This window comes from Mycteria americana, chromosome 5, assembly GCF_035582795.1.
Source record: "Mycteria americana isolate JAX WOST 10 ecotype Jacksonville Zoo and Gardens chromosome 5, USCA_MyAme_1.0, whole genome shotgun sequence".
NCBI classification, from domain to species: Eukaryota; Metazoa; Chordata; class Aves; order Ciconiiformes; family Ciconiidae; genus Mycteria; species Mycteria americana.
In genome coordinates this window covers 34,848,183-34,859,528 of record NC_134369.1, presented here as the reverse complement: position 1 = coordinate 34,859,528, position 11,346 = coordinate 34,848,183, and the positions used below count along the sequence as shown (strand labels likewise).

Sequence of the window (11,346 nt, the reverse complement as noted above, 5' to 3'; positions counted from 1 at the left end):
AGGATGTGGCTGTTAAAACACAGCAGTAGGAATCAAGTAACACTATCAAGAATCATTATGTGACCCGGAATAAGTGAGCGTCACCACTTTCAGTGTCTCCATCTGCAAAATGTGATTGTTTTCCTTTATCTGAGGTTTCACTAGGCTCACTGGTAAAAACACTTGGTTATTATTACAGTCATGTTCCGTGTGTTCTTTTTTTTTCTAATAAGGAATGTTTTTGGCACAAATCTTTGGCAGTTATTCTCTTTGGTGGGGGAGATTTTAAACGGTAAAAAGGAATTAGCTAGCAAAGGGTTTTACTGTTCTAAAGGGCTGTCAGCACAGCAAATCCCTTATGGCTATTTACTGTCTGTCAAGGGTGAGGGTTAGGTCTGGCCTGATTTCTTATGCTACCTCCAAACAAACAAAAAAAAAAAATCACAAAAGCAGATGGAAATAACACAAGATAATTGTATAACTCTCCTTACTAAAGGAGAGAGAAGCCGCTGTTAAGTTGTGCAAAGCGTGTGTGCAGCCCTCTGTGTCCTGCGTGTCCAGAGGCTGGTGCAGCGTGGGCAGCCAAACATACACCTTGCCTTCAAGCCTTGTTCAGCTCTTTCCCACTGGTGGGGCCACATCATCGATGTAGGTACCGACTGGGATTGACACCGGACCATCAGCTGACCTGGTGATATCAAACACGCATGGTTAGTCTCTGCGGGCCCTGCGCTGAAGGCTCACGTTCGGACATCACGCAGACTGCACGTACAAGCCAGATTTCCCATGCTGCGTGGAGCAGGCGCACGGCTGAGCTCAGGAGCCGCCTTCCTGAACACCTGCAACTCCTAAGTCCTGGGAACAAAACCCAGGCCACGGTGTCTGCACAGCAGATAAGCAACTGGGCTCTGAAACTACAGGGAGAAGCAGAAATGACCTTTAAAACAGCAGGAATCCACTCTGCACAAGGACACAGGCGTGGTCCTCCAAGCCGTTGCAGCTTTGCCGGCATCTCTTTGTATGGGTCTGACCAGTCACCTGAGTTGTCCTCACTTGTTATTCCCACATCAGCAGAAGGGGATCGCTTCTTCCTCACTGAGAGATGAGAGTCTTCTCTTCATTAACATCTACATTTAGCTTTGAAATACTTCTGCACGCAGAGCTAGTATGGTGCAATACTATTTGATGGAAAACACTGACAAAGACAGGGTTCCAATTCTGTAAACAGAGTGCTACTCTCATTCTTTCTCTTTGGTAAAATAGTGGCCCTCAAAAAGGAAGCAAAACATGCCAAAACCTGCCCGGGAGATTTATAACTAACTCGCAATAGGAGTACCTCCCACCCTCTCTCAGGCTACACCTTATTTTGCCCCGGCTTCCCAGGCATGTGGAAATCCCTCAGGTGAGTGAAGGTGTGCTATCAGCAGCTAGCTACTTTGCCCACAAGCCTGAGGGAGTTGGCAACCTTTCATTGCCCAATTATGCACCGAACCCCCCTCCACCCCCTCAGCCAGGCATCGAGTCCCTGCGGGCCCAGGCAGGTGTGATTCCCCAACGTGCCTGTGCGGTTATCACTTATCGCCTGCACCGGGCAGACGTTCAAAGCGTGAACCTCAGCAGCGGGGATGTTTGCCCAGGCTGCAGCCCATCGAAGCCTAGAAAGGCACAGAGCAGAGAGATGCAGTGAGGTGCAGGCAGCACAGCAGGACTCTGGCTGGGCTGTGAGCCTTGCCTTTACACTGCTGGGCATTAGCCACCTGCCTGCCACGTGCACTGATTTTATTTTAGGCGTAAAATTCAGGGCTACCCCCTCAACTGAATTTCTTCACTCCGGGAGGCTGCGCAACTGAAACCAATTCTGTTTTTAAAAAAGCTGCTTTAAAGTTTGCTGGGCTGATATGAAATGCTAATGCATGAACAGCCCAGGATGCTGGTGCACCTTGCCTAACAGAAGCAACAACAGAATTTCTTGGCTCATCAAGAATGCCCCAAAAAGGGCAGGTAACTTAATCACTGAATCCCACCCTCTGGACTGACTAGGACTTCTGCAGCTGAGCCTGCAGAAGACTCGGTAGGGAGACCCACCTCACCAGAGACAGCTTGAGAAGTCACAACAGCATTGCCACAGCCCACGGCTACCCCATGGCTTGTTTGTGGAGAGCTCTGCGTGAAGGGAAACAGATCTGTCTCCCACTGTCTCAGCTCTGGCTGAGGGCACAACAGAGAAGTCCCCTTCTCGTGTTTAAAGGAAACTTTGCACCCACAACTGCTTTGGTGGGTGCAATACCCACACTTGCTAGTGCTGGACGTGTTACCAGTAATTTGCTCAACTCTTTGAAAGCTCAAGCACTTCTCATTTCCTTAGCTGGTGTGGGGCACATCGCTGTTTGGATGAGGAGGAGACCAGATTGCCCTCTGACTCTGGACTGCAGTGCACTTCAGATTGGTTTCTGAGGACCTAATAACTTAAATGGACTAAGCTGGCCCTGGTTGGCTGACTGAGTAAGGCTGTGAGCAAAGAACCATCTTTCAATCAATACATAAGTGACTATTTTTTTGCTTGCTTGCTTCTGATACCACATGGCTTTTGGCACTATGTGGGTGCCACGTGCGTGGGAAGTCACCCTTATGATAGTAAGTCAGCATGGTTTGAGAAAGGACTGACCATGACTGGAGAATCATGAGGTCTGTCTGGGGATACATACTGGTTTAGATCAGGTTCCCTCGCTGCTAGGCCCAGGAGGTAAAACAGAACTCACATGTTCTGTGTGCTGTGGTGATGCACTGAAATACTGGAAGGAAAAAGATGGCTCAGCTTACCACCTGCACGGTACTGGGATCTCACAGCTCTCTACGGGGACGAAGCAGTCGTTCTCTGCCCCTAGGAACTTCGTTAGACAGGATAGACAAGGTTGCACGCAGCATCCCGCATATGACAAAAATGCAGATAGAGTGTCATGGTGGAAGGACTTCCAAATATGAAATTTAAGGAAAGCGAGGGTACAAAGAGGATGTGAAGAATGCTCTTCCCAGCTCAACTCATCATGGAAAAATGTGAGAAGAGTGAAATAGGCTGTAAAAGGGATAGGAGGGCGAACAGGGAGAGCATAAATGTACACAAGATGTCTTCAGGGGCTTGCGTGCAGGCACTGAGGGAAGGGAAGCCAATGGAGGTGCCATTCCACGAGAACAAGCAGGGATGACCTGAATAGTTTCAGCTGTGTGAATTCAACTGTGCTGACCAAGAGTAATCAGAGAGAAGGTAAGAAGTAGCTGAGGCAAGATCGTGAGCAACAGGGATGGTGAGCACCAATCAGACCAGGTTCTTCAAAACCAAAGCAGGAGGGTTTGGTTCAGAGCCCCTTCCAACTGATGCTGTTCCTGCAGGCAGCACTGCAGCCATGTTGCTCCCCAGGTGATGCACTAGGGATGAAGGTGCAGTGTGTCTGTCTTTCACAGGGAGTTGTAACCACCATGCGTGTATGTGTGTGTTCTTTCCCTGCAGATACCAATGTCATAAGATATATCCAGCTGACAGAGATGAAGCTCAGCAGATGTTCCCAGAGAGAGAAAGAAGCCTTGTGAAAATGAAGCTACTTCAGCTGAAGTGCCCAAGGGGGAACATTTCCTTCCTAGAAGCCCATTTGGTGGATTTTCCTGTTTGCTCTGCCTCATCCTCATCTCCTCATCCATCCACTCTCCCTTGCTCTTCATTGAATCCCAGTTTTGAAAAAAAGAGACTTAGACGCTGGATATGGCTGCTTGCCAACCGTGGTAGTATCCCTTCCCCGTGGCAGGAGAGCACAATGGCTACAGCCAGCCTTGTTCCAAGACAGCGTCACACATCTGGAGTAGGCAATGCTGGGGGACCTTTCTGGTCCTGAGCTGACTGCCTATTGCCCTTAGGGAAGCAACCCCCAGAACAACGACTTCCTGACCAGGCAAGTTGGAGACAGTGTCTGCTCTGAGTGATCACTGGAGCTTGGAAGAGCTAAGAAACCAAGAGAGCTGCTGGTCATTTCACAGGGGATAGCAACTGCCTTTGTACCATCAGTTCCCTCTGCCTGCTTCCTCCAGTGTGTGTTATCGGTCTCCAGTGAGAACTCACATACTCCCAGTCTAATGCCAGTGAAAACTGTTTCTGAACATCCTCTTAATGAAAGCACAGAGCACCCTACAAACCCCCTGCAGAGCTGTCCCGGTGCCAGAGGAGAAGGCTGTGGGCTACCACAGAACGCTGAACGGACTGTGAAAGCGTGGTGTACAGTGTGAGGGAAAAACTGTGAAATAATTCATTAAAGGCAAATAAAAATTATTAATAGACAACAAGTCCAGGCATTGCTTTTCGAAGGGACCTCTTGGGTTCCCCGTGTCCAGACAGGCAACGTTGTCTAGTGGGGGGCAGCATGGGGTGGGGAACAAGGGACATCTCCATTCTTATCTTGGCTCTGCCAATGCCTTGCTGTGTGATCTTGGGCAAGTCACTTAGCCTCTCTGTGCCTCGGTTTCCCCATCTGTACACTGGGGATAATAATATTTCCCTACCTCGCAGGGGTGTTGTGAGGATGTATTAGTTAATGTTTGTAAGTAACAGTACAGTGATGTACAGTGCTAAGTATTATTAGTACATTGGATTGAGGTCTTGATTCTCCCACCTTGTGTTGGTGCTTCCTGTGTCCTGTTTTTTCTTTCATAGGAGAACATGGTGCTGACAAACAGGGCAGGACCAACAGCTTTGGAGCCTATTTCAGGAGCTCATAGGGCCTGTTTAGACCTCCTCCAGCAGTCTGATCACTTCTAAGAGCTCGGGCTCCTTGGCTCAAGGGTCCTTTTCTGAAACTGCCAGTAATGGGATCAGTAAGTGCCACAAACACATTTCCAGTGTGACTGCCCCATCAGTGGCCCATAGAGACCTGCTCCCAGTTGCGGGATGTACATGAGAGGTCTCATTCCATGGTGGTCGGTGTGAAGTGAGTGTCCCCAGAGATACTTCACTCAGCCCTCAGCTGAAACATGGAAACTTGAAACACAGAGAGCTGAACAGACAACCGTTCAGCTTAAGTGCTGCGTGCTTTGGTCCCAGCAGATGTGGTGTCTGCAGACAGTTGGCTATGGCAACACACATTCCAGCTGTGGTATCTCGCCACATTTTTCTCTAGCCAAAATTTGAAAGAGTTGATAGTGAAATATCAAGAGAAAAGGCAAATCTCTGTCATTGTCTCTGAAAAAACTGAGGTAATATTCTTTAGTTCAGGGACACATCCAGCCCACATTGGGGGAGGTGAAGAGACCATCTTAAAATGGCATATGTGTCTCTGAGATAAGGTGGACCTACATCAGTTGTGTGAAACTTATATTACCCCTGATGGCACCAGAAGTTCATGTTCCTCAGGTGGGTGGTGGAAAGCAGCTGCTTCCCAAAATTGGGAACACTGTGTGCAGCCACTGTGAAGAAAAGGGCTGTGTGCTGGAGGCAGCATGATCACCTTCTTCAGATGGCCCATGGTTTATACATCTGTGCCAGAAATAGTAGCACCTCTGCCCACCACTAACGCATGCCTAAGCAATAAATGAGGCTGCAGCTGCTACTAGGACAACAATTGACTTAAATACGAAGAGGACAAATGAGGGGAATTCTGTAGGTAATTGTTAACTAGACCAGGAAAAAGGTTAGGCAGAGGTGTGCTTGGGTGTATGTAAGGTGTACCTGGTACCGTATAAAACACAGCTAATAAGATTCCGGTTCTCAGGCGCGTGCAGTCCTCCATATCCTAAACACATCACAGCACGCAGCAAATTCAAATAGAGGTGACTCCCACGTACTTCATATTGCTCATGACAGTTCATCCCCCAGCTGCGCATGTCTCTTCACCGGGAGTGAAATGAGGATTCATCCTGCGGGCCATGCAGGAGGAGCGGACACCACCTACACAAACAGTCTCTGCCCCAGAAAAGCTCAGGCAAGCAGAGGCAGGCTTGTTACTCGTGAACTTAATGTAAGAGAAAGGGCATTTTCCAGTCACTGGAGATGTAGGTCCATGGACTGTCACTTTGGAAGCAATTTTAGCCCTCGCAATGGCTTCACTGACATACTGTCACTGCATCAGTCCCATGTAGACATTAGTATAAAAAGGGCACAGCAGACTCCAAAGTAGTCTCCTCAGTTCTCAGCCTCTTTCCCTCCAGGAGCGCTGCAAAGTGTGGGGGAAAGTGGGAAGTTTGGGAATGTGCATATGAAAAAGATCTCAGAGAGCCTCCAGGTGCTACACAACAACCTACTTTCTTCAGAAAATGGCTGACCTTACATAGCTTGACACTCAGGGTACCTGCAAGTAGTACGGACTCACACCAGGAGCTGGAAGAAGGAAGTCACCGAAGAGAAAAATGGTCAGGGACTGTTTTGCCAGCTATGTAGCATCTGTATGTTTCCACAGTGACAGAGAGCTTGGGCGAAACATGGACAAAACTCCAGGTGGGGGCCCTGCACATGTCAAAGAGAGAGACAGCAGCAATGCCACCAAAGCCAACAGAGCTCCTGTGGACTGCACTCTCCCACAGTAGCCAGCTCTGCCTTGCAGTATCAAACATCTCGGTAGAGTTTGCTGTCTAATTGGAAAGACGTGCAGACACATCACCACTTCTACTGCATGTGTCGGGGGAGTAGGGAAGAGCCTTTGAAACTTCCTAAAAGGCTTTGTCTTCTGCAAAAAGAAAGAGAAGGCATATTTGACTTCCAGCACATCAAGAGGCTCTTCAGCTCTAGAGGAGCGAGGCCCTAAAAGACCATGGGCAAGTTTATCTCCTGGCCACTGCTGAATTTAAGAATACCCAAGGGAGAAACTTTGTGGTTTTGTCCAAGAACTGTCTTAACAGGAAACAGAAGATTGGCCATAAAGGGGAGAACCTGTTATCAAGCCCCCAAGAAAGAGGTCTATGTATACAACAAGACCCTCCAGAGTCCATAGGGAAATAGTTACGCACCTTTTCCAGTGAGTGGTCCTTAACAGCCAGATGTGGAGGTGTGGGCAGAGGCCACCCAATCCCACCCAAGTTACCCAGCCACTGCTGTAGGGAGTTGGAGAGACAGAGAAGGACACTCTGTTGGAAGTGGTCATGTCCACTACAAGTCAATGGTATTTTTCTGTGGAGCAGTCAAATGGCAACGTGAGAATACACATCCTGGAAGCCAAAACAAGCAAACAAGGCTTTAGCTCAGCCAGGTGGTATATGCATATGTCCTCGACATGCAGTACATAGGGGAATGAACACAGGCCCCTCCAGGTACCCAGCAGGGCTAAAATGTCTCCAGTGCAATGGGAAGTGAGCCCATTTGCCCCTCACATGTGAAAACGGCAGGAACAAAATGGCATGGCAGATGCTAGGCAGAGCAGTAGGAAAGCTGACAGCAAGCAAGAACTGAGGTTGAAATGAGAGAGGGATGAGCTGTCATGGGATACAAAATACAAGCCAAACCCAGGTTCATGGGCAGAATGAGAATTGAACTAGAAAGAACCTGGCCAAGGGCTTAGCCACATTATTCACAGTTCCTAACAAGACCCAGTTTTAATTGGCAGGATACACAGCAGGAAAAAGGGCAGTAAGGTTAGAGGTGATTTTCCAGCTGGAGGGGGCAAAAGAGGGGGAGGCTTCCTTCCTCCAGCACAATCATTTTTGAAGGTGTCAGGAGAAGACAAACACATGCTGGCTGCAGAATTTTTCCAAATGTGTGTTAACCATTGCAGTTGGTAAAAGTGGCCTGGACAGGGTGGAGAAGTCTTTGTTTAAATTAAGAAGAAGGTATGACTGCTTTCCAGAACTGACAGGAAGGCAAAGGTCTGGCTCTTCTTGCTTGCTAGGGAACCCAGAAGCCTGTAAGATGAAGAGGAGGATCTTGAGTGCAGAGCAACCTCCTTAGCCATGCATCTCTGTTTTGCTTTCCCAGAATTTCTCTGCAAGTTTCATCTGTGTAAATGTTCTCCCCAGACTACAGCCCAGCAGGCCCAGGAGCGGCTGTGTTCTTGTGATGGTTCACGTGAGATCTCCAGAGGCTTTGTCTGCACTGGGTTTTTTTTTTAATGTTCAGTCCCTTGATGATACCCTTTCTCTTTTCTTTTTCCAAGGGGCAGGAGAAGTGAAGGGGGAGGGTATGCACTGGGCAAAGGGGAAATCAAACCAGCTTCTCACAGGACCTGCTGACCCCTCTTCTCTGCTCATTTATTCACCTTTCCTTCTGCACCCTGAAGCACACTGATGTTCCTCCCAAGCTTCTACTGTGAAACTCCTTGCTCTGCACAGTAGTTTAGAGGCTTGGGCAGGGGTTACTTAGGTGAGGAGGAACAGTGGTGGGCCATTGAGCCACCCAGATGGGATGCTTGGGAGGGTGCAGTAAATTATCAGGTCCCTTAATACTATCCATGAGGTCACATAACCAATTAGTAGGACTTTGTATCGCTGCAGCTGGTATGAGATGGTTTCCAGAGATTGTTCTGAGTTGATCTTCTTAGGAGTTCCTTGGTTACTAAATGCTGCAGGCTATACTACCACACCACAACAGCCTCGATGCTGCCTCAGTGAAGGTGATGAAAAGCCGAGACACCCTCCTGGCTCCTCTCACAGCCACAATTTAAGGAAGGTAAATTCCTTAGGAAGGAATGGCTACTTGGTAAGAAGATGAGAGGAAACCTGTGGCAATACACGACTTTAGCAGCCTGTGAGGTGGAAGGGGGTGCAAGTGGTCCCACAGATGTAGGGAGGGGAAAAAAACCCTCTCTTTTGCTTCCCAGAGATAGATGCTCCCTCTGTCACGGCAAGGGGCCAGCTCAAACTCTGTTCAGCAAGGAGAGCTGTGCCTACAGCAGCTGTTTCCTGTAGCGATTGTGGCGGGGAATGAGGAAATAAATAGACTCTGTAGTGCCCAGGAAATTACCTCGTGTATTGGATTTGCGTGGCAAGGTTTTGGTAGCGGGGGGGCTTCTGTGAGAAGGTGCCAGAAGCTTCCCCTATGTCTGATAGAGCCAACGCCAGCCGGCTCCCAGACGGACCCGCCGCTGGCCAAGGCCGAGCCCATCAGCGACACGGGTAGCGCCTGTGATAACATATTTAAGAAGGGGAAAAAACCCCACCCTGCACAACAGCAGCCGGAAGAGAGGAGTGAGAATATGCGAGAGAAACAACCCTGCAGACACCAAGGTCAGTGAAGGAGGGGAGGAGGTGCTCCAGGTGCTGGAGAGATTCCCCTGCAGCCCGTGGTGAAGGCCATGGCGAGGCAGGCTGTCCCCCTGCAGCCCATGGAGGTTCATGGTGGAGCAGATATCCACCTGCAGCTCGTGGAGGACCCCACGCTGGAGCAGGTGGATGCCCAAAGGAGGCTGTGACCCCATGGGAAGCCCATGCTGGAGCAGGGTCCTGGCAGGACCTGTGGACCCGTGGAGAGAGGAGCCCACGCTGGAGCAGGTTTGCTGGCAGGACTTGTGACCCCATGGTGGATCCACACTGGAGCAGCCTGTTCCCGAAGGACTGCACCCCATGGAAGGACTCACGTTGGAGAATTTCATGGAGGACTGTCTCCTGTGGGAGGGACCCCACGCCGGAGCCGGGGAAGAGTGTGAGGAGTCCTCCCCCTGGGGAGGAAGGAGCGGCAGAGACAAGGTGCGATGAACTGACCGCAACCCCCATTCCCCGTCCCCCTGCGCTGCTGGGGGGAGGAGGGAGAGAAATGGGGAGTGAAGTTGAGCCGGGGAAGAAGGGAGGGGTGGGGGAAGGTGTTATTAAGATTTGGTTTTATTTCTCATTATCCTACTCTGATTTGATTGGTAATAAAGTAAACTAATTTCCCCAAGTCGAGTCTGTTTTGCCTGTGATGGTAATCGGTGAGTGATCTCTCCCTGCCCTTATCTCGCCCCACGAGCCTTTCGTTATATTTCTCTCCCCTGTCCAGCTGAGGCGGGGGAGTGATAGAGCGGCTTGGTGGGCACCTGGTGTCCAGCCAGGGTCAACCCACCACACCTTGTTATGCTGATGTCATGCTCGCTCCTTTTCCTATGGAAAGCATCTGTTGTGTTACGTGGACAGATAAGAGGGCAAGGGGGAGCAGAGGGAATGAGGCAGGATGGAAAGAAACACAATACACCTTTTTCCCCTTCTCCCTAGCACAACTATACAGGAGCAAATTCACTGAGCCTCCAAGTCTTTTTCACTTGCTAATGTGAGGACCCATTTAGCAAGTTGACTCGTCCACCACAACCTGGGAGCAGGAGGCTGTGCTCCTGAATTTCCCTCCACCACATCGCAATGAGCAGCGAGTGCCGGGGCTGCCTCTGTGCCGGGGCTGCCTCTGTGCCGGGGCTGCCTCTGCCAGGCGCAGCAGCCAGCACTGCGCTTCTCCTTGCCCCGGGACCTCCTGCTTTCCCCGCTGCTTGCTTCGGACAAGCTCCAGATCTCCTTCTTGCCTGCTACAGCTGTGTGGTAGTGCAGGCGCATGGGCCGAACAAGCAGATGGATTTTTTCCTTATGTAGCAAAATTACTGTTTGTGTTCGGTGGGGGAAGATGGTCTGGCTGTAGCTGTGAGCCCCAGGGACAGCACTGTTCAACCACGGCAGTGGCAAATGAAGCTGCTCTACAAGAAAGGCTGACTTCACGGGCCCTACCCACAGCCTTTCTCCTTCTTTTTTTGCCAGCCAAGTTTTATAAACAGCAGCAGCTCCGCAACAACTAACTTCCACAACTTTTGTTTCCTTCCAGAGGGCTCCCCTTCACTCCTTTTTGCCCGCCGGGGAGCGTGAACCTGTGCCAGCTCATAGCTACCTCTGGCAACTCCCCATCACTGGTGAGGAAATAACCTGTAACATAGCCAGGTGGAACTGGCAAGGACATTAGGGAATAAGACAAATTTGGCTGGGGCTTTGGGGCCAACACGGATCCTCATGCAAGCAGTGCCACCAGATCTGCGGTGATTACACGTGCCCAGGGGCCTGTTATACACGGCACTCATGAGAGCTCCCTGTTTCCCACCACAGCCTACAGAGGCGATGGGAGATGAGCTCAGAGGAAGGGTGAATCACCAGTGTACTCTCTTCTTTATACTATTTTCTCCCCAGAGCTGAGCTAACAGAAGCATATCAGCATATGTTCTCTTGTCTATTGTCAGAGCTACAAATCAAAACTGTGATTCATATGAAACTGTACATTTTCCGTACTAGACCCCAGCTTACCTCAGTACTGTAAAGGTTTGGTGTTAACTACTGTGAAATACTGACATCCAAAATGCAAAATATGAGCACTGAAGATGACAGAAAAGCTTTATATAAAGAACTCTGCCAAGAAAAAAAACAACACTTTAAAAGGAAAGGAAAAAGACCTGGTTACTA

The 11,346-nt window shown here is 49.7% G+C and overlaps 1 protein-coding gene across 1 annotated transcript in view; it reads left to right on the top strand.

Annotated features, from left to right (window-relative positions):
* TTC9 (tetratricopeptide repeat domain 9) overlaps positions 1 to 4,436 on the top strand; it is a 30,912-nt gene extending 26,476 nt beyond the window's left edge. Inside the window, exon 3 of the mRNA XM_075502901.1 lies at positions 3,485 to 4,436. Within this exon, the coding sequence (XP_075359016.1) occupies positions 3,485 to 3,564 (80 nt within the window). The 3' untranslated portion in view covers positions 3,565 to 4,436. The remainder of the gene's footprint in view (positions 1 to 3,484) is intronic.
* The last annotated feature ends 6,910 nt before the right edge of the window (positions 4,437 to 11,346 follow it).